The sequence below is a fragment of the Colius striatus genome, chromosome 12, assembly GCF_028858725.1.
Source record: "Colius striatus isolate bColStr4 chromosome 12, bColStr4.1.hap1, whole genome shotgun sequence".
In the NCBI taxonomy this organism is placed as follows: domain Eukaryota; kingdom Metazoa; phylum Chordata; class Aves; order Coliiformes; family Coliidae; genus Colius; species Colius striatus.
This window is the reverse complement of record NC_084770.1, coordinates 11,763,678-11,787,437: the sequence shown is the minus strand read 5'-3', so window position 1 is coordinate 11,787,437 and position 23,760 is coordinate 11,763,678. Positions and strand designations below refer to the sequence as shown.

General features: G+C 36.8%; 1 protein-coding gene across 2 annotated transcripts; it reads left to right on the top strand.

Annotated features, from left to right (window-relative positions):
* The first annotated feature begins 361 nt into the window (after nt 1–361).
* TRPC1 (transient receptor potential cation channel subfamily C member 1) lies at nt 362–21,549 on the top strand. Of its 2 annotated transcripts, XM_062005866.1 has the most exons (13): nt 362–646; nt 2,413–2,567; nt 3,778–3,879; nt 4,270–4,472; nt 5,178–5,309; nt 6,558–6,753; nt 8,392–8,728; nt 11,156–11,295; nt 13,515–13,658; nt 17,562–17,737; nt 17,903–18,104; nt 18,646–18,840; nt 19,620–21,549. In XM_062005866.1, exons 1-13 carry the CDS (start codon nt 511–513, stop codon nt 19,845–19,847), a joined length of 2,346 nt encoding a protein of 781 aa, XP_061861850.1. In that variant the 5' UTR covers nt 362–510; the 3' UTR covers nt 19,848–21,549. The 2 variants fall into 2 exon arrangements, with proteins under 2 accessions (XP_061861850.1, XP_061861851.1); XM_062005867.1 differs by lacking the exon at nt 3,778–3,879.
* The last annotated feature ends 2,211 nt before the right edge of the window (nt 21,550–23,760 follow it).

The following is a 23,760-nucleotide window of genomic DNA, read 5'->3' as shown; positions in this document are numbered from 1 at the left end:
GCTATGTTTCTCAGCATGATGTTACTGTAGCAACTGAGGGGGAGAAAAGAACCCCACAAGAAAAAAACAACAGAAAGAGGGCCAATCTGGAGTTCGATGCTGGGGCCGTGCTACCCTGCTGCTGCTCTCTGCCTCATGGCGGGGTGAGGACGAGGCGCTCCCTTGTAGGAAGCCCACCGCCTCCAGCTCCTTACGGCTCTTGAGGGCCCCATCCCGCCCCGCGGAGCCGCAGCTGTGTCAGGGTCTCTCCCCGCCCGGTCTGCCGCCACAGTCCCTCGTCGGGCTCCTCCCCGCACACCTCCCGCTGCCCCCCGCAGGGGGAATCACCGCCATTGGAGCCTGCGCAGTGCGGAGGGGAGCGGTCACCCCCTGTCCTGCTCGTCGGGCTGGGGCTGACAGCGGCGGCCGCTGCTGACCCGCGCCCGCCGGGGTGGCAGCGGGTACCGGAGGCCGCGCTGCGCCGCGCCGCCACCCCGCCCGCGCTCTCATGGGCCTGGCGGAGCCGGCGCCATGGCCGCCTTGTACCAGAGCGCGGACCCGTCCGCCTCGGCCTCGCCGAACAAGCTGCTGGCGCTGAAGGACGTGCGGCAGGTGAAGGAGGAGACTACTCTGGACGAGAAGCTCTTCCTGCTGGCCTGCGACAAAGGTACCAGCCCCGCTGCCCGGCCCAGCCCGGCCCCGCCTGCCGCGCCCTCAGAGCGGAGGCTTCGGCCGCTCGCCCCGAGGGCCTGAGCCCGCGTCCGCGACGGTTTGTGACGGGGGATGAGCGGGGGAACTCCCGCGGTGCCCGCGCCTCACACTGCGGGGTGGCAGGTGGTCGCTGTGCGGCTGCTGTGCGGCCACCGCCGTGTCTGGCGCCCGGATTGGGAGCTGCCCCGCGGCGAGGCCGCCCTGCTCTGGCCCCGCTGCGTCGCCGCCTCCCTTTATCCTCAGTACCGCAGGCGCCTGGGAAGGGAGGCGTGGGGCCGACTCCTTCTGTGTTGGTGGGACAGTTCGTTTTTTGCCTGGAGTTTGTAAGATACTTGTGTTCACTGTTAAAGAATCTGTGAATCTCTAGATTTTTTAAAATTAGGACCTTATCTAGACATTTCCAGAAGGAGTGAGTCTAGTTCCCCGTGATTTGCACCCATGGTGGTGGTGGATGTTTTTTTCCTTTCTAAAATACGCTAGTTACTTCTAAGCTTATATTTGCTTATACTTGAGTAGAAGCAGAGTTATAAATCAAACTGATCTTTATATGTCCAGAATGTTGGGTTCTGCGATATGCTTTTAATTGTGTGCTTGAATGGTTGTGTGTACTTTAGGACATAAGCATGGCTAGAGAAACTGATGTGTTTATCTGCAGAGCTGTCTGCTGGCCGTGTGTTTAGGTTTGCTCACAACTGTAGGAGTATTTCTGCAGTGACGTTAGCCAGCAGGCTTAGGAAGTTTGTTCTGGTACTCTCTGATGCTTTGCTGTTAGACAGCTGGACTGCCTGCAGCTGTGCTGCTGGTGTACAGTGTATCCCAAAAACAAGACTGAGCCACAACTTTCCCTCCACATATAAACAGAGACTCAAGGAGCTAGGATGCACAGCAAAAATTTAAAAACAATAATTGTGACTATAACAGCTGGTTTAGTACTTGCAAACTCTGTAGGTATTCTATTGTATGCAGAAATACGCTATGTATACTTCTGTAAAGTATTGTATGCTAAGATTTGTCTTTATTATAGTCTTCTATGTTGCACAGCAATTTGTCACCCTAAAGACAAAAAAAGTTCAAAGCTTTTATTTTTGGCAAGAAGAATCGATTAAGTAGGACAGCCTCGTATGTCTGTATTTGAGTCAAATAGGAAGGAGCATCTTATGTATGTCTTAATATAATTAGCTTTACTTGCTTATCAAACTTGCTGGCTTCAGCTTTATAACATTGCAACATCATATCACGCCTGTTTTGATTATATCTCTGTCTCAGAGAAGACTAATGTGACATCTGCTCAAGGAAGATTTAGAGCTGTTTGTTGCATTATAGAGGTGCATTCTCTGAGCCTATGGCTTTTTTTTGAACCAAGAAGCCTACTCTGATGTAGTTGAACTTGATGTTTCTTGTCTCACAGGTTATGTAGGAGCTATTCCCTCAGTTTTGAAAAGTCCCCATGCTTTTGTGTGTGTTTTTAGGACTGAAACTAAAAGGATGCATTAAAATACATGTCTTAGTGCTTTCCTGAAAGAGAGCTCCTGAAATATCATTAGTTTCCTCTCTGAAGAGAGAATGTTTTTCTACCTTGGCTTCTTAATTGTCTGACATATTCAGTGCCTATTATCAGTGGTGGAATATTGTCTTGTTTGATGGTTGCTGATGTTTAAAATGTCTATAAGCATTTAGTGCTTTATAATAATACTAAGGGACATTAATTTGTTACTTGTACAGGTGACTATTACATGGTTAAGAAACTTTTAGAGGAAAACAGCTCAGGCGAAATGAACATAAATTGTGTGGATGTGCTTGGACGAAATGCTGTTACCATAACCATTGAAAATGAAAACTTGGACATACTGCAGCTTCTTTTGGATTACGGCTGCCAGGTATACAATGCATAAGTTATTGAAAATTTTCAATGTAGTCATTGATCTGTGCGTTCTATATATTTTCTCTGTTAATCTGTTAGAATTTGAAAGGAAATAGAATGTCTTTACAGGCAATTCAGTTATTTTTCCATTGAGTTAAAGTATTTTCTTCTCACTAATTTGCTGTACTAGTGGCATTTTATTAGCATGGCAAATGTATAGTAACACTTTCAATGATATCAACAATTCTGAATTTCACTCTACCTGTTATTCTTCTTTCAAACATAATGTATACATTACCTTCAAACAAACAGTATATAGTCAGAGGCATTGCACTAAAAACTGCAGAATGCGAAGATCTCTTGGGCTGTGGGGTATAATAACTTTTTTAATGGTATCACAGTTAGAAAAATGCAGCTTGTATTAGGTGACTTGCCTAAGGCAAGCACGTGTTTATTCAGTTTTTTCTTGTCAGAATTGATCTGTACTTGATGGCAGAGGCAGTTTCATCCCAACAATACTTCTTTAACTGTATGCAACATCTCTGCTGCTGAGAGAGATGTAGCTGTGATGACATAAGTATGAAGGAAAGGGAAAAGTGGTACCTTTTGTCAGGCTTGATATTGGATGAGAAAAAAAACAACAAGCTTTCACTTCCCTGGATCTTCTTTTTAGTGGTGGTAACAGAACCGTGTCTTTTTATTTTTAAATCAAAAAATTTACTTTTTTCAAGTAAAGTAGGAAGAATAATATAAACTGTAGGGAAGGTGAAAAGCTGCTTAGCTCAACTGCAGTGAAGTTTCACAAATAAGAATGAAAAAACCAAGAGTTTTTCTTTTCACAGAAAGCAAAACTGAAGTTCCTAGTGTTACTACAGAGCTACCAGGTTTAAGTATTGCATATACCTCGGTTGTGTTACACAAACGTATGCTTTTAACATTTTTAATGACCTAATAAACCATTTCTTTAGAACTTACTTTTTGTAAGTATCCTGTATCATCTTTGCTGGAAAGTAGTTTTTGCAATGGGTTCTTCTGCTGTTCGTGCAAGTTATCAGTAGCGCTATGCTCACTTCTCGAATGACAGCCTGAGTTTATACCCTGATCATATGCATAGTGGTAATACACAACATTGTGCTACTTAAAGTAATGGAGTTTGGCTTCAGATTGACTCTTTATGCTATTTATGTTACTGCTGTTTTCACCTATAATTTATTTTCTTTCTTTAGTCATCGGATGCACTTTTGGTGGCTATTGACTCAGAAGTGGTGGGAGCTGTAGACATTCTACTTAATCACAGACCAAAAAGATCCTCCAGACCAACCATTGTAGTTGAGTGGTGGTGTTCCTTGATTTTGGGTTGGGAAGTGGGGGACTGTGCTATTGCATTCTAGGTAACTGTAGTATTTAAAAGAATGTTCTTAAATTCAGCCTCTCTGCACTTAGATAGTAAATATACTTGTAATTTTTTTCTCAAACCAGAGCAAAACACACTTCTTAATATCATGCATGCTTATTGGAGAGGGTAGACACCGAATTTTCCCGTATTTATCTGAGAGGTGTTTGAATGTTATAAACTTTTCTTTGTTTTGGTTATGAAACAGAGAAAAATAGTTTGAAGGAGAGATTCATTGTTTAACAGTAAAAAACCCTCTTTACATGTGACCTTTGTAGTAGAACTATATGTAATAAATTTAGATACTTCCTACATTTTATTCCAGAAACTAATGGAACGCATTCAGAACCCCGAGTACTCGACAACCATGGACGTGGCACCTGTCATTTTAGCTGCTCATCGTAACAACTATGAAATTCTCACTATGCTGTTAAAGCAAGACATATCATTACCCAAACCTCATGCTGTGGGCTGTGAATGCACACTATGTACTGCAAAGAACAAGAAAGATAGTCTACGACATTCCAGGTAAGACTTAGCAATCATAGACAATAAAAAATAAATGAAGACTGGCCAGTGCCACAGGCCTCCAACTTAACTCGGCTCCATTGATCACCAACCTCTGGACTCTGTCACTCAGCTAGTTCTCGATCCACCTCACCATACCCTCATGAAACTCATGCTGCCTGAGCTTTCCTGTGAGGATGTTATGGGATATGGATAACGGACTGGATAATCATCCTTTCAGATGCTTTCCCTGAGTTTTTTTGTGTTGCACATTAAAGCTCCCCACCATTTCTCATTTAGAGATGCTGGGTTTTTTTAGAATAGAAGATTGCCTTAAATGCTTTACCGCTCTCTCTTGTTTCCACTTGTAGAACCATAAGAGCTACTTTGATGTTTTAAGTGTTATATACGAGTGTAAAATTGAAATGTCAAAATTTCACAAATACCATTACTTTAACTGAGGGCCTTCTGCTGATGTATTGACAACAGTTAAAGTAGTGAGGAAAAGAAGAAGAAACCATTATTTAATACTTAGAATAGTATGGATTCAAAGTACGTGAAGGACAGTGTCTTCTATGACATATCACATTTAATGCCTGTAGTGTCTGATTGTAGGAAGCCCGATTTTCTCTTTCAGCTGTTTTATACAAACTTGGAATAGCTTTTGATTTGAAACTGCTGATGAAATGAAACATCTTCATTTTGCTTGCAATTCTTTTCTCATAGGTTTCGTCTTGACATTTATCGGTGTTTGGCCAGTCCTGCTTTAATCATGTTGACCGAGGAGGATCCGATCCTGCGAGCTTTTGAACTTAGTGCAGACTTGAAAGAACTAAGCCTTGTTGAGGTTGAATTCAGGTAGGAATTCAAACCACCAACTTTAATATTTTTGTGAAATTACATTTATGGAAATGTGTCTGCATTCACAAATGTTTATTCATGATTTCTTTGTAATTGGAGATTTTGAACTGATAATTAGACATAATATCAAGTTATGTAATATATTTATGCCTCATTAGCAGTCATTTTGACAGTTTAATTACTTTAAATCCTTTTAGGTGCAGACAGTTTGATATGTATAGTTGCACCAACTGTTCAAATTTCAGGTCTACTCTGGAAAAAATAAATAGAAATTATGCTAAAAGCTGCCTCATTTGAAGATCATACAGTTTTTAATCGTATCAATAGCTCATTCATTCTCTGCACTTTTTTTTCCTCCTACGTCAGAATAGAAGTGTGCAAGACCTTGTTTATTCTGACTCATGTTGGGAATGACTTCAGGTTTCTTAATTTTGCTCCTTACGTGATCTGAACAGCGTATGTGTGCACATGTACGTGTGTGTGTGTATATATAAATATGTGTATGTATGTAGAAGGTTTTGTGCTGAAAATTCCATCTGTTTAGTGAACAAATTCTCAGTATAAATTTATGTTTAAACTGTGTAGGTTTCTGCTTAACAAAAGGATATATTTTTAATGAGAATGTGAAAACAAATGTTTGTATGGGGTAAAATTCAACATTCTTTAACAAGATACGAATTACCTGTTTCCATAACTGATTGTCTGTCTTAGTAAGAGTTCAGCTGTTGCATTTTTGTTATACTGCTTGGCACTAAAATGTACCAGGTCAGGCAAATAGTATCATTTATTTTACTGTATTAATTGTATTAATAAATAGTGTTCAGTGACTACACTTTAATTTTCAGAGAACAGAAATAAAGCAAAACTCAAACCAACTTCCCTTCCAGGTGAACATTCCAAATGATGAGTTATCGGTGTCTTATTTTGTGACTACTACAGTTTCTTATCTCCTGTAAATAATTCAAAGCTTTAGCTCTTTATATGAAACTTACAATAATTAAATCTGTTTCTCAGTTTTTCTCTTATGGAGTTGCAAACTAATCTGAAGTGTAATTGTCATGTTGCATGGTGAAACCTACTTGGAATTGTCTTCAGAATGCTTGGATCTTGACAGCTGACTGTTTGGTTTCTGTTTTTTAATTTATCTTAGCGTAACGTACAATCTGGACCAAAACCGGATAGTCAGTGATTTAATGGGAAATATGTGACCAGTGTAGTAGTATGTACTGTTTCTATGTCTTTCAGAAATGATTATGAAGAGCTAGCTCAACAGTGCAAAACCTTTGCTAAAGATTTGCTTGCACAAGCACGAAATTCACGGGAGCTGGAAGTTATTCTGAATCACACATCTAGTGATGAGCATATAGACAAACGAGGCTTGTTGGAAGAGAGAATGAACTTAAGTCGCTTAAAGCTTGCAATCAAGTATAATCAAAAAGAGGTTTGTCTTTGCAGTAATTTGATAGGCTTTCCAGGTCATATTTTGCTAGTAATAAATTTAATTTATTGTTCTGCCTCTAGTCATGGAAGAGGAGATAAATTTGCAGGAGTTACAGAAGAGATGGTAATACACAGACCATCTGTGGTGAAACAGGGAAATTACATTGCAAGATACTGAGTGTTTCTTCAGTAATTACTGTGGAGAAGAATGTAGGATTTTCTGTGTTGGAGTGTAGACTAAACACTCTTTTATGAACAGCTGTGGTAGTGATAATTATTTGTTCAGATCCTCATTAAATCCTTGCCTAGGGAAGCGTAGATCCTTAGGTGCCATACATGATTTGTCATCTTCCCGCTTGTCATTAGCTGTTCAGCTTTGGCTCAGGCCTCATCTATTCTGTTCAGAATTATGTCAGACCTATGCTGGTGTAACTGAATAGTGCCTCTGTTCCAGAACAGTACAGTCTTTTTGTGCATCAGTATGGAACTTTGTGCACTAGGTCATTGTTGTCTTTATCCCTGGACAAATTATAACCCTTGTTTTACTGTACTGGAAGGCAAGTGGGTATATTTGGGATTCTAGTACAGACGAAGTTTCCTTTCCAAGTAAAATGCGTTTTCAGTTAGCATTTACTGAAGGCATTGTGGTTCTGTCTGTTCTATGTATGTAGTATGTATATTTAACCCTTAAAGTACGTAATGTTTGAAAGTCAGAAGCCGTAGTTATGAAATGTCCTAAAAATTGCATTACACATTTCTGGCATGTGTTAAGTAAGCATACTGAAGTATTTCAGATATTCTTCTGGTTTTGAGCGTAGCTTGTTTTCACCACAGTGGTTGGACAATAACAACATTTTTTTTTATGGTATGAGAAAAGATCTTTGCAGAATATGCCTTATTCCTGGCAAGTTTACTATAGATACTGGGTTTTTTTGATGCTTTCTAAGATGTGATGATAATATCAAGATCTTTTTGTTAACATTTTAAAAATTAAATGACAAAGCATCCTCTAGTGAAATACATTATTTTGTAACTCCATGCAAATAGGCACCTGAAATTTGAAAATATTTTTTTCAAAGCTACAAAATCTTAAGGCCAAAATCATCTTTTGAGAGACTGATCAACATAGCTTATTCTGACTTAAAATCAAACCTGCCGATTAGAGCCATAACGATTTTAAGAACTAATACACATAAAACTACTTTTCCACGTAGTCCTCATCTCACAAGTTGATGTGTTTTACAATTTGGGTAGTATTTTACAATAACAGTGTCTTATTCTTCAGATAACATCACTCTTTTATAGTAACTGATAATGGAGCTGTCTGGGGTATGGTGTTGCTTGTAATTAGAAATGAAAATTCTTTCTTGACCTGAAAACCATTACAATTCTATTGTGTATCATTCATGTTTAGTTGCTGGGTTTAGAAGGAAATTAAGGATGTTTTTCATCATAATGAGTCTGTAGCACTTATAATTAGTCTTATAATTATTTCAGCTTAATATTCTTGCCTTTTCCTGTTCATTGGTAACTACACATAGTTTAAAAATTAATTCTAATAATGTAAATTAGTAGTCTGTATTAAGAAACCTGAGACTGCTTTCATCTTCATTACATTTCCTTTTTTCTTTCCCTCCAGTTTGTTGCTCAGTCTAACTGCCAGCAGTTTCTAAACACAGTATGGTTTGGACAGATGGCGGGCTATCGACGCAAGCACACGTGCAAGAAAATTTTGACTGTTTTGATGGTTGGCATTTTCTGGCCAGTTCTGTCCTTGTGTTACTTGTTAGCCCCTAAATCTCGAGTAGGTCGAATCATTCACACTCCTTTTATGAAGTTTATTATTCATGGAGCTTCGTATTTCACGTTTCTGTTATTACTTAATTTGTATTCCCTTGTCTACAATGAAAATAAGAAGAATACAATGGGACCAGCCCTTGAGAGAATAGACTATCTTCTGATAATATGGCTAATTGGTAGGTATGTTTTGAGTAGATTGAATGACAGTCACTGATGTTGATCAAATAATAGTGATTTCTACTAGCTTCCTGTGAAATTTGTATGTTACTCATCACTCAAATTTGCTCTTTGGAGGATAGTGTTACAGGAAAAAAAGTCCTATATTATAACTTTCCATTTCTTTATGTCATTGTTGCTGATTGTTTTAAGTATATCTCGAAGAACACATGTTAATTCTGGTTGGTACAGTAGAGGGAGCACAGGTATAATTTTTATTGAGCCCTCATGAACTTTTGACTGGAAATTCCTGAAACCTTTTAACATTGTTTTGGTGAGTTGGTATATGTTTCATTTTACATTAATATTTGGTAGATAATTTCATGAAAACATGTTTCTTGATACATATCTAATTACCTTATGTTGTTTGGTTGACTGGACTTTTAAAAAGCAATGACATAGTTGAAAACACCACAGTTTTTATCTGTGTAGTCGTGGGTGGACTGTTTGTTATTTTAGGATGAGGTTTTTGGTAACAGCCATTCCTTGCATTGTTAAGCTGTATTAAACCTGTTCATTACTTCATACAGGTTTTTGAAATGGTGAGCACCCCACATACAAACACATGAAGGTCTTAAAAAAACCTCAAAAGCTTCCAATGTAGAGTGCAAGCCATTGTAAAAGACTCTTTGTAGATTCAATATCTGATTTTAGAATGATGTTGTTCCATCAAACCTGACGTAGGCAAAAAGTGTGTCAATAGGTGATCTTGGAAATTTCAATGAAAGGCCATGGAAACATTTTATTTTCTTCATGTTGTGTTTCAACGTGTTGGTTTCAGATAGAATTGAAAAATGACCTGTAAGTAACATAAATTATGAAAATCAGGATATTTTCACATTATTAGATCTTAATTTTTGTAATAGAAATTGCATTTATAGTGTAAATACCTATTTTGTAATAAAAATTTGTCCTGTTTCCTTAAAAGATTCAGTAAATTGAAAAGAATGCATTTAGAAAACGTGTGACAAAAATAACTGGAATAAAAAGAACGTAGTAACATGGATTTACCTATATTATTGTCTTCTGTAGTCCCGTTAAAATAGTTTTTAAAAAATCAATGTTAAAATGGCCACAGCAGAATTTCCAACAAAGTTAGCGGCTAGTCTTGTGTTCCACTGGATTAACTTTCAAAATCAAAACAGTAATTCTCTTTCCCAGGTTATTGAGCCTAAATCATGAAAGTGCCTTCCCCAGCAAAATAAAGCAAGAGAACTCAAATTCTTGTTTGTGTAAATAACATAAATTATAGCATCTTCTACTTCTCTAACTCTTTTTACTGATTCTTTAAGACATTTAGTGTAAAATACATGGCAATTAAATGGAGTGGCACAGAGATTCTTGTTTAGAAGTGTTTTCTTTATAACCAGGAAGAAGAGATTTATATAAGTCTTTTAATGAACTGTGTACATTACACTTCTTTTTATTATGCTTTCCAACCCTGCTGTAAAGCTCACTGAATGAATGAAGCTAGGCATAAGTATCTTATTTTTTTTCCATTCACTGGATCTTGCTTCTGCTGGGACAAAGTTTTAGAGAAGTTGCAAAGTCTTAAAAGCTGAACCAAATCTTAACAGTTTTTAACTACCATTTTTACACATGCTGCTTTTCTTCTTGTCCTAAGTGTAGTGGTTTACATCTGAAGTCCTAGAAAAACCCCATTAAAGAGCTGATTATTCATAGAAGTCAAAGGTGCTGTTATATTTTGTCTAATGGTGCTTTCATTTTTTATAAAAATAGCCAGTCTGTAATTACCAACTATATTTTTCTAGACAGCTAGATATAGGTAATAATGATAAAATTCATTTTGTTCTAAAGATCCTGAATATTGAAATGTATATTGCCCTAAGACTTCAGGTTTTTGCAGTCTTAAGTCTTGGTCTCTTTCCTCTGGTCTATTAATATTTTATTTAATACCAGTTAGGGTAGGAAAAGTTTCTACTTTTTTAATCTTTCCAGTAACAGTTACTGAACTGACTATTTTTAAAAAACATTTTATACACACTTCCAAAAAATACTTGATACTTATTATACTAATGCTTTCTATAATGACTTTGGAAAAAAGTGAATACTTTTTATTCATAAAAAGCATTTATATTCTAGCATTATTTACATTTGACTTTTTCTTGTCTGATCTTTCTCCTATTTCCTCTCATGCCCTTTTTTATTGGAGAATGTGTTTCTTAATTGGAAAGTAGGCTTGAAAAGGTTACACATCTTGTTGCTTGTAATCCAATGCAATACTTTTAGTTAATTTACTTGATTACTTTTTTCTCTTTACTAAAGTATCATTTACAAAAGCCAGTCAAAAGTGCTTCAGTTGTGAAAGGATATCTATTCTGTGCAGTGTCTTTACTTCCCTGACCTTTTTTGTTTTTTTCCTGCAGGAATGGTGTGGTCAGATGTTAAAAGACTCTGGTATGATGGTTTAGAAGACTTTTTAGAAGAATCCCGTAATCAGCTTAGTTTTGTGATGAATTCCCTGTATTTGGCAACTTTTGCTCTCAAAGTAGTTGCCCATAACAAGGTGAGCACCTATCTTCCTAGATCCAAAACTTCTCTGGGACTGACTGGACAAATACCTTCTTAGTACAGTGCTACAAAACATATGAAGATACAGAACATGTGGTATGTTAACAGTAGTATGTTGTAGTTAAGAGATTGATGCGGGAAATGAGAATTAAAAAACATATCAAGAAACACCAAAGTACTCGAGGACTCCAAACAGAGTTACCCTCTTCCTTGTAAGAACTGACTGCTCTTCTAAATGGCTTGAATTTCATTTGGAAAAATCCCGTACAGCTCATCTGATTTTGTATTTGAGTTCACCAGATAGAATAGATCAGTACTATATGTCTGTATTGCCTAAAGCTTTTTTGCTACAGAAAGTTTTATTTACCTTTTGATTACATATGCTCAAAAGTCATAGGTGGTTCAAGGGGTTAATTGTTTTTTGTTTGGTGGGGGTATTTTTGTTTTGGTGTTTTGTTTTTTGTTTGTTTCTGGGTTTGTGGTGGTTTGGTTTGGGTTTGAATGGTTGGGTTTTGTGTTTTTTAATAGTAAGGAAGAAACACCCTGAGACCATAGAGGAGCCTTGTCTTTTCTCTGTGAAAAGCCATCTGGATTTGATTGAACATACAAGTTTTGAAAATGATTGTTCTTGTTCTGTTGTATGTTAGCTTCACAGCATGTGGCAAGCTGCCAGACCAATTGAATATGAATATTTTAGCAAAATGTAAGCCAGTGCAGTAGCACCATTATTTTGTATTGCAAACTGTCAGCTGACAGCTGTCTGACAATTGGGAGGGAAATAAGCTGGTTCAGTTCTTCCCGACTTGGTATTTGGCTCACTTCTCTATCCTTGCATTGATTCAGAAGCTGGTAATCATTTGGAAAGAAAAGCTCCATTTCTTGGAAAAAATAAAGAGAAAATGCCATGTTGGGCTGCCCTCCCAAACATGTGCTTTGCAATCAGCACGTGTCTGTATTAGTAGTTCCTTTGTTTACATAAGAGGCCTTTGCTATTAATTTAAGTGGTAACTTCTTCAAAGATGCAGATCTCCTGTCCTATGTAACAGACACACAATGGCTTTTTGCCACTTTGATGTGGAAAAATTTATTTTTTTCATTTATAAATTATTTAGAAAACCAAATAAAAATGCTTAGTTTACATCACAGGTCTGTTTGTAGGCCCTGAAGCTGTAAGAAATGAGTCTCTGTAGCAGAAGAGTTTGTCCATGTGCAATGTATAAAAACCTGTTTATCCCTGTTTCTTGCCATCTTTGTGCAGCAAACTTTCAAGCAAATTGTTTTAACCCAGCTTTGAGTTCCATAGTTTTTGAATGGCCATCTGAGATGGCAGAAGCTGGTAATATAAATGCAGGATGTATTCACCCAAGCTGCAAGTTACAGATCTGTGGCTATTCCATGAACAGTTCCTAATAGATACACTTCAAGGATGTGTTTACACCAACAGTTTACTTGTGACTTCTGTTCACTGTAGTTATTCATAAAATCCACTGTAGGAACCTCAGGTCCTGAGTCTTTCTAAAGCTTTCTAAATACTTAAGACTATCTGTCACCCCATTACAATTGCATGTGCACATCAGTTTTCTTCATAGCATTTTAGTGTTGCTTTTGACTGAAGCCAATTACACTAGACAGTGCACATGCTTATGAAGTACATGAATCCCTGCTTCAACAAATAATGCAAAACAGTAGAAGAGGAAGCAGAACTGAGGAATAAATGGCTTACCGAGAAGTGAGTGCTGGAGTTCAGTGTTGGATTTAAATAATGTGATTTCTGATTCCCCCTGGAATGGCTTTTAAAATGCCTTTGTCTACAAATTAGAGTGAGATATGTGAAAGAGGTAAGCTGTATATGAATTATATATGTTAGTTTCTTTTCATAGAAATAGAATCACAGAATGGTAGGTGTTGGAAGGAGCCTCTAGAGATCAAGTCCAGCCCCCCTGCAGAAGCAGGTCTACCCAGATCAGGTTGCACAGGTTCACGTCCAGGTAGATCTTGAAGACCTCCAAGGAAGGAGACTCTGCACCCTCTCTGGGCAGCCTGTGCTAGGGCTCCCTCACCCTCGCAGTACAATAGTTTTTCCTTAGGTTAAAGTGGAACTTTTTTTTTGTTTTTCGCTGTTGCCCATTTTGGGAAAGAACCAGGGAGTGGTGCATGGGTGCATTTCTGTGTTTATAGTGTCAGTGACTTCAGCGTGTCCTTTTTACATTGCAGTTTCATGATTATGCTGAGAGGAAGGACTGGGATGCATTCCATCCCACCTTAGTGGCAGAAGGCCTTTTTGCTTTTGCTAATGTTCTTAGTTACCTGCGACTCTTCTTCATGTACACAACCAGCTCTATTCTGGGACCACTCCAGGTGAGTATCATCACTGCTTGAGAAAATATTAAACTTGGATCTTAACTTGCTTTGAAGAGTTATTGAAATGAGAAGATGAAGAAATTAAATTAAGGAAGAAAGTAAAATGTAGAAGAAGTGATATTGCATTGAAGTTTGATTTTTTTTTTTAATCTCTCATGTAAAACATACTGATTTAGATGGAAAAAAGGTAAGAAAAAGATTGAAGGACCTAGTGTAATTCACTTTTGTATATTTTTCCCATGATAATTGTACCTATATTATCATGTTGTTTTCATCTGTTATTAGCTTAACACACTACTAAGTGTCTGCAGTTTGAAAACTATAGAAATTGTCCTAACTTAGCTCTAAAATAGCAATCAAAAGCCTTTCTGTTTATTTCTGTAATGTCACTGAAGTTGCATATTGAGCTGAACTGTGCAGATTTCATTGGTTGGAAAAATATAAATGTCTCGTCAGTATTGAAATAGCCACCTATTTAGAGCCAGTTCAAAGAAGGGAGAACAGGTTTCTTCTTGGTATTTACTGGAGGCTTACAGTGAGTAAAAATGACAGTAAATCTTCACATTTTTAATTATGTAATACCTTTAATTCAGGCATCCGGAGACGATGAGGGGAGCATTAAGAGTCTTTTGTTGTGATGTTCAAACAATAGCAACCACAAAAGTTTCAAAGCCAAATTAAGATTTTTCACTTAAAGTTGGAATTTAGCTTGGTGTTGTGCAAAGAATTGAATTTCTTTTCCTGATTTGACAGCAGACATTGAGTTTATGTCATGTAGTGTTTTTTTCTTACTTGATTTCTTTTTTTAAGCACAGACCTTCTCATCTTAGTCTTGGTGCCACTCATCTTGCTAAACTTCAGATAAATTGAGTGGGCCTGACAGTGTGATATGACACTATTCAGAAGATGTAGTACCTTTGGGGATAGGGAAGGGAGCCTGGGCTCTTATTAAGACATCACATTTAGGATGCAATTACAACCAATCTTTTTAGATTAAAAGGAGGAAGAGAGCTTCATGCTATCAAATATTGTGAGTAGAATCACCTCTTCTTCCACTAGCAACCTTTTTTCTCCTTCTGTGGATTGTCTGTTCAGCTTGAGTCCTCGGCACTGACTGATTTTGCTATTTGCTAGTGAAAAATCCTTACAGACTAAAGCACCTGTTATCAAAAGCATAACTCACTGAAAGAAGATTTGCATGGGTATACTTCCAACTTCTCTGGCATCACTTCCTGGGATATTGACAAGTGACAAGTCTAACTTGGCAAGTCTCTACTTTCCAAATTTTTTCTACCTCATTTATTTTTCCCTTGGTAGTGATAGGATTTAGTTAATACAGCTGATTGACCACACCATCACTGCATTTCAAGTGTTGAATGAAAAGATGCTTGGAATAAATAGATTAGTCATTCAGTGATTATACAGATGGAATTTGTCCTAATAGGTCACATTAATACTTTGTCCTGTCTTCTAATGACCAACACTAATTTTAAGAGCTTTGTGACAAGAGGATGATATAAAAGGATCCTGCAAGAAACATTATCACTATTGAGCATAAAGACAGAATAAATACTTGAGAGCAGCATTTTTTTTCAACTTATGCTCTGCAACTAGAACTATACCAAAGGGACAGTAAATAATTTTGGCTCAAATCACTAGGTCTTATATGAAAGCTTTAGGATCTAGCTGGAAAACTCCATCTTAAAGGGTCAGCTCATCTTAGTGAGCTGCATAATCTTGCTGCACAAATCATCATCTTTCAGAGTAATTTTGTTTCATAGAGAATAGATATTCTTTGAAAAGAAAAATAATTGCTTGTTAAAAAGTGTTCTTTTTTAAGACCATTGTTAAAAGTGCTTTAAAAAGCATGTTCATAGGCCTTGTAACCAGTTTTATATTATTGAAAAAAACCTGTTTCTCCTCTCAAAGTTTTGTTAGTTTTACTTCTTGCCCATTTCTCTCTAGTTGTGAATCTGTTGCTGTTAATTAAGTTTCTTTTGTGTGTACATTTTTAAACAACTGTAGTTGCATACTTTGAAAAATATACTAAAGGCTTGACATTGCAGTAGGCATTAGGCCTGTTGGACAAATCGATTGAACACTGAAGTCTCTCCACATTTTAAAGAGATTCACTGTTTAATATGCATATTTATTTATGTACTAGATCTTTCACAAGTTTTTTATTAGGAGGCTGTGTTATGAAATTTTCCAAGTAAATAAAAACAGTCAACAGTCACCCCATTCAGTGCCACACTGAAGCTTATGTTGTTACTGTTGGCCAGTACAGCTTGTGCAACAACTCTTACAGTATTTTCTGAAAGTAGGTCACAAAGTTCAAATGGTGGTAGTCAAATATGGCATGGAAACCCAACGGTGTGGGTGGGGGAGGGAAGAGCAGTTACTATACTCTCTGCTAATAGAGTTATTTTTAAGCATTCAATCTCTTTACCTATTGATTAATAAAACCTGTTTTAATACAGATGTGTAAGTTGGCTGTGTGACTTTTTTGTTATTAAGGGTAGGTAGAATAATATCCCCCTAGATCAGATCACTAGATTTGAAATGTTTAGAAATTCTAAATACTTAGGAATAGCATTACAATATAAAGCAAGCAACTGGTATTTGGGCTGTGTTTTTACACGGGCAGAACAGTTTTGGGTTGTTTGCACTTTTTGTGCATTTCTGTTTCATCTACTTTGTCTTGTTTTTGCATATGACCATGTGTCACTTCAAGGGTAAATGGATTTTTGTGCTTTTTTTTTTTTTTCTTCAGAGGGTTAGATGTGGTGAAACAGTACAATGGGGATTACATTTATCCTCTGACCAAATGATATAAGTACTGTGTGGCTCTGCCTACGGTTGCAGATCCTCCATGACCATGGCAAGAATTAGAGAGGATCTGCTGTGCAACAGGGGTACCCAGTGAGTTTCTAGCAGCATGGGAGGAGCAGGAGTTGGCACTTCATCTCCCAGTTAACTTGTACTTGCAAAACCTGACCAGCAATACAGTTCTGGACTATGATTCAGTACAGATTGTGATTCATGTAGGATTAGGCTTTCCACACACTGATGTATATAGAGGATTAGATTTACCTGACCCCATTTTATACAACTACATTCTTTTTAATAGCATGTTGTGTTTTGAAGAAGTTTGTAGGAAGAATAATTTAAATGATATAAACAGTTTATGCTGTGTCACTGTAAAAAACTTCTGGTTATAACAAAAGTCATCCCTTTCTTAGAAAAAGCACAAGCTTTTTGGTTTGATTTTCTTGCAAACTCCTATATAGGGTATTTTGAAATGGAAATTAATGATCTGAATTTATTATTGTATCTTCTGTACTTTACATCGTTCTATTGTAATGTGTTTACACACCTTCACGTTTTGTATGTTCAAAATCTTGCATAAAATATATAGGGAATTATGTCTGTGTTCTACAGATGGGCTTTGGTATACTGCTTTTGATTAGTGCTGAATTACAATTCCAAATGCTTTTATTAATTCAAAATATTTGTATTTTTCTTAGCTTTCTATCATGGAATTTATGTTCAAATGCATTTAATTTACTACTTTTATCTATTCACTTGTGAGTTCCTTGTTACCATTGATATTACACTAGAGTATGAGGTGTACATACTATTGTTTATGCTTAATTGAAGGATGTGAAGTTATCAGGTGATGTTAAAACTATTTAAATTTTCTTCTTAACATCTAGACTTTTCCACTGAAAAATGATACAAAGATTTCTCCTGATTTTGAGGTCTCTTGAGCATCTTAAAATTTAAGTGAAACATTTAAAATGACAGGAGATTTCTTTTCTTGATCAGAGGCTGAAGAAGATAATACAAACCACAATAACTACACGTTTTACTAAAATTAGGAATAAATCTATTTCACAGATTTCAATGGGGCAGATGCTACAAGATTTTGGGAAGTTTCTGGGCATGTTTCTTCTTGTCTTGTTCTCATTCACAATTGGATTGACACAACTCTATGATAAAGGATTTACAGTAAATGAAGAAAAGGACTGTGCAGGAATTTTCTGTGAACAACAGAGCAATGACACATTCCATTCGTGAGTTTGATACAAATTTCTCTGAAATAGCTTTATTGTTCTAGCCCTTAATTTCTAGTAATTAAGGAAACCTGGAATTTTTCACTCAACTTGAATTTACATTAAGTGAACTCACTTTTGGTGGTTGCCTTACCTAATCAGATTTTTTTTTCCTTGTTTTTGTAGGTTTATTGGCACATGTTTTGCTCTGTTCTGGTATATATTCTCCCTGGCACATGTAGCAATCTTTGTCACACGTTTTAGCTATGGTGAAGAATTACAGTCTTTTGTGGGTGCTGTTATTGTTGGTACCTACAATGTGGTGGTTGTGATTGTATTGACTAAACTCCTTGTGGCAATGCTTCATAAAAGTTTTCAGCTGATAGCAGTAAGTGTTTTATTATTAATTACTGATAATTGTTTTATCTGTCTTTAGACTCTACACAAATTTATTCCTATGATGTGTAGACTAATCTGCAGACCTCCATGGATGAGCTCTGTCTTTGAGCTCACAAGTAGCATCTTGCCTTCAAACATGAACTTTTTAGTCACTTTGATCCAAATAAAATGGATACTTTACATGTTGAACGTGTGCAAGGCTTTGGCCTTGTGGGAATTGAAAGCTTTCTTGATCTAATGCCTATTCAAGTCAAGGTGCTATTCTTGGTAAGGTGTGGTGCTTGGGCATTTGACAGGGGGTTTGTATATTCATATCTGAATTTTATTTTTACAACAGAGTATACAGTGAATTGAAGAGACATAGTTTTACTTCTGTATAAACAAAATTATTAAATATTTAAAATATATTAAAATATTATATAGTCACAGTTAAATAACGTTCAGTTTTTCAGATATGTGAAAATAAAACTTACAAAACACTCTGTTAATATTTTTGCTTCTCATCTCTGTTAATGTTTCTGATGCTTTAGAATCATGAAGATAAGGAATGGAAGTTTGCTCGTGCCAAGCTTTGGCTCAGCTACTTTGATGACAAATGCACGCTACCTCCACCTTTCAATGTTATTCCCTCTCCCAAGACTATCTGTTATCTTTTCAACAGTCTCAGTAAATGGATCTGCTCTCATACATCAAGTGGCAAAGTGAAACGTCAGAACAGCCTAAAGGTACGAAATGATTGGGAAAACTGTAGACTCTGAAGCTGGCGAGGTGCTGTTTGCTAAAATGAATCAGCAGATTGCTGTGTGAAGCTGCCCTGTCACATGTTGAATGCTACTAAGCTAAACAGGAACTTCAGAATAACATATGTTGCATCCAATAAATAAATATATGTTACCTATTTCTACTTAAGTAGGGTTCTATTAACTTCAGTTCTGGGAATTTCAACCCCCTTCCCTCCAACCCTCAATTTTCCCGTAAATAGTGTGGAAAAAATGCTTTGATTGGTTGAAAACTCACAGGAACCTCAAGGAGGTATGTGCTAGCCCCAAAAACGGTGAGGTTAGAGTGTTCCTTGGGGCAGGTAATTGTTTTTAAAAGTATTTTGAAATTGTAAAAATACACAACTAAAAGACATTACTGAAGCTTCTTATTGTTAGGGAGAGGGATTTTTTTTTGTTGTTAAATAAGCATTTTAATTATACCCTGTAATTTTGCATCTTCTTGCTGACAAAAATAACATTTAATAAACTAAATTCAAAGACTAAATTCAAAGACTGAGAAACATTCAGGAGTATGGAACTAAAAATTCCTCCAATTTTCAGATTTATTGGTACAGTAGATTGCAATTTAATTTAAATTGCCTGGCAATTTTCATGTGTTGAGTATTTCTTTGCATTGAGTTGTTTCTGTAAAATAGCATTTTTCATATTTATTCTCTGTATAATAGTATACGGGGTTTAGGGCTCAAAAATCACTTTAGTAAATGTGTGATGTTTCTTTAAAGGAATGGAGAAATCTGAAGCAAAAGAGAGATGAGAATTATCAAAAGGTGATGTGTTGCTTAGTCCACCGTTACTTGACTTCCATGAGACAGAAGATGCAAAGCACAGATCAGGCAACTGTGGAAAACCTGAATGAACTGCGGCAAGATTTGTCAAAATTCCGAAATGAAATGAGAGATCTACTTGGCTTTCGAACTTCTAAATATGCTATGTTTTATCCAAGAAACTAAGGCTTATCTTTGACACAAAAAGTGTGTACTTTTAGATACCTATAGGTGAAAGTGTTGACCTAATTCTGTTGCCAGACCAAATAGAAAAGATTATTGCACAGTAATACATTTGAAAATGCGTTTGCATGAGTTGCAGCTAGATGCAGAAGTTATGGAAACAAATGCAAATTCAGATATAGTAATTTTCTTAAGCTCTTCATTTTAGTGTGTATATAAAATCTGTATATAGGAATTTTTTTAATGTTCCTCAGACTGTGACTGTCAGGTGTCAGAGCTTCATAACTAGCACAATGTGTTTATTTCTTCTATTTTTGCTGTTTGTTCCTTTTTGATACTTGTTTTTCGAGTTGTGGGAGATGATAGGCTTTTTAAAACAAAAATCCAGCCTATGTTTATTTTTAATAGAAGAGTCAGATATAGAATAATAGAAAATTTCCAGCACAGTTGGAAATTATGTTTGACTGTAGGTTACAGTGCACGCAAAGACTGTATGGCTCTGAAAGAGGCAGTTCTAGTGCCAAGTTTTGTATGTTAACATTGACTGTATGCTAACATTTCTAGAATACAGAAAATCAAATTATCAAGACTCTTCCCTTTCATGGGAACAGTGAAATTTTGAACTCAAAATAGACCAACTGTTTCTTGAATGTTTATGGTTATACATAAGACAATCAACTTCTGCTTGGATTTTTCAGCAGTGCCTCAGAAGTACATTTTACTACATATGTTAAGATTGGGAACAGAATTTAAAAACTAACCTGTGAACTTTTCATGTTTGATATCTTGAGATTTTAAAATCTGGTTGATAAATTGAGTCATTAAATCTGGTGATTTAACAAAAATGAGGTGGAACACGAGTGCTACTGTTTGCAAGGATGAACAATTCCTGTGAAACACTGTACACTTCTTTCTGTGAGAACATACATTGAATCTGGTGATGGACAGATGTAGTTTAGAAGGGCCTGCTTTAGACAGGTTTTACATATCCTACTTGTAAACTTGTCTTTTTTTCTTTTAACCACAGTTGTTGCCAAGCTAAACATCTTTTTGTGTTACGAATACTATGTTTTGTGAAAACTTGTGGTTTGACTTTGCTTACAATGGACGGTAAGGGCTTTGTGGATTTTCTGTGCTAGAGAGTCCTATATGGCTTTATATGGTTATATATAATGCAACTTCACAAATGGTAATTGAGATATGTGAGATTCATGTATTTTTAATTATGAAATAAGTATATTTATGACAGCTAAAGGATTGATTGTCAATTTTACTGTTATGATGGTGCTCTTCTAAAATGGTCTTATGTCCAGAAGGCGCAGGTAGCCATAGTGGTCTTTGACTACAGTTGATTTGGAGAGGTTGATAGAGTGAAGGCATACATGAATGTTTACTTTTTTGAAGGAATTCTTATAAATCTCTTTCTTGTAAAGGTAATCTATTTTCTGTACTATGAAATTATGTCTATCTGAACTAGGCTTTAATAGTCTGCTTCCAGAAGTTTTAGAGTATAGATGGCTTCTGATAAATGTTGGCTTTACATGAATAAGTTAGCCTCTTGTGTTCAAAGCAAAGAGGATCGGTGAATTTTTTATTTGGACTCAAATCTCATGTTTGAATAGTACACCAACATAAAAACTATGTGCTATGTATGTCACGTATATCCAAGAAAGGAAGCAGACAAATAAAAGCTCTTTGAAAAATATGATTGTTTTCATATTAGTCATATTCAAAACACATTATATCAGGTACCATATTAAAATAATTTTTTTGGTCATATTAAGGTAATAAGTTTAAGGAAGGTAGCTGATGTTAATGTGTTAGTACCTTTTGTCCTGTGGATCCACTCTGTTATGTTCATTTAAATGGCTTCATGCAGTGCCATGACGTGATACCTGAGCTCTAGTTCCAAACAAGCTAGGCTGGATTCTAGATGCACTGTTAGCTGCTTGGCTCTCAGCTTTGAGAAGCTCTTTGTCTGTATGAAGGAGTATACTAATGTAACTAATTGCTTTTGTTATGTTAGGCAGAGTCACTCAGAGCCAGCGCTTGGCGTGGGCGTGCCCTTAAGAAGAATTGTCATACTTCAAGGGTCTTTGGGGGGCCTGGTTCGGAACTGGGGGTTCCAGGGTTTTTGTTTGTCCCTGAAATACTGTCTGTAGAATGATAGATACCAGAGAGAGAACTTTGTTCTCTGTAGTATCTTAGCTGTACAACACTGCATCTCTGCCTTGTTTGAAAGCTGTTGCAGTCTTCCCATCTACTTGGCTACTAACGAATAGGTGTGTTTGGTAGTATTTAGTACTTCTTGTCTTATAATTTCAATTTTTCTAGTTCACGTGTATTAAACACACTGTTGCTTTCTCATTTGTCAATTTAATATTGGCTACTACAGAAAGAGTCTGCAGATGTTGGGGCTCTGAGATCTCCCTTATGTACACTGACAGAACAGTTCTGGATGTGCACCATGTCTGTGATGCTTCCTTAAACTGGGATGTAAAAAAACCCCAGTTTGTAGAAGCTGGAGTTTACTTACCTATGGTTTTCAGAATTTCTTTGTACAAATTGTAGTGCAAGTCATGAAAGGACTAAGTGGGTATTTTGAGACTACAAAAAAATGATGATTTTTCTTTCCTTTTATGTTAATATCTATCTTAGAACTGCCCAAATGAATGGAAAATGAAGATGGAAATTTTCATGCTACCTCCATTTGTGGCATAAGGGTCAAAGCTATTCATTACTGAAAGGTAGCTTCCTTTATGCTCTTGCTAAACTATGGGTTTTATTATTTTTTTGTTGTTGAAAGGATTTCAGAAATTGTATTACAGTTAGATAGTTTTGATTGTTTGGTTGCAAGCAGGATTTAAAATGTCTGAAGTTTACAGTCACTACGTCTGCTTTTAAAAACTTGCAGTAGTTGTTACCTGTGTTTCATAGTCAATTCTTGAGAAAACCAGCACTGCTCTGTGCTTCTTTAAGTCCTGGCTCCTGTTCCCTGTTGCAGGGCTTCTAGTATCAGTACTTCTGAAATATACTGGTCTAATGAGAGTGTTGAGAAGAGCAGGCAAGAGCTTTCACTGCCTACCATTTGGGAGACAGAGAGCAGGCTGCCAGACTCTTCTTTCCTCACTGAAAAAAGCAGCATGACAGATGGTTGTGTCACCATAAAAATAGATAGTTCAAGTCAGTTCCGAGCATGATTTCCATATCACTTCTCCCCAGGCTGCTGCTGCTGAATGCAGAGAGCACCACAAACTCCCTTCATCTGCATAGCAATCAATACTGGGAAATTTACATTTAAAAAATTTAACTTTACAAAACTAAATCTGGTTTGCAAACAAATGTTGCTCTCAGTTCCACAGAGAAATGCTATTTGCTTTAGTCAGTAAGGCAAAGATCTGGCAATCTCTGAAGTGTGGTTCCAGCACGGAGCTGTAGGCTGTGAGCTGTCAGCACAGCCTTTTTGTACCCTTGTGCCTCCCTCTGCTCCGTCTGTCTCCTGCCCAGCTCCCGCTAAGTTTTTGGAATGGCTGCTGTTGCAATACCGAGTTGAGTTGTGACCATCCTCTATGCTGTTACGTGTGAGAATCAGTAACTGAGGAAGAACGTTCATCTCCACATTACTGAAATAAGCAATGAGTACTTCCACCAGGGTCTGCATATTTCATTCCCTGCCCATGGTTACAGATATCTAAAGAACTCTGGTATTAGTATACAAGCACTTAAAGGGATCTTCAGATTCTGTTCAATTCATCTCATTTTTAATAGTTTTCAAGTTTTACCCAGTTTGAAAAGCATGTATTTCATATATGTTTTGGATCAAATTGTTCTCTATCTTTCCAGTATTGGTCTTTACCTATAATCTGGTCTAGTCCTCCATCTTTGGTTATAGCCTTTCCATTCCAGAGTAACAGCT

Excerpts from the sequence above, each read along its gene's own strand:
- TRPC1 (XM_062005866.1), top strand. The coding sequence starts at position 511 with ATGGCCGCCTTGTACCAGAGCGCGGACCCGTCCGCCTCGGCCTCGCCG. Across the intron at positions 8,729-11,155 it reads TCTGATAATATGGCTAATTG|GAATGGTGTGGTCAGATGTT; the intron begins GTAGGTATGTTT and ends TTTTTCCTGCAG. Across the intron at positions 13,659-17,561 it reads CTATTCTGGGACCACTCCAG|ATTTCAATGGGGCAGATGCT; the intron begins GTGAGTATCATC and ends TCTATTTCACAG.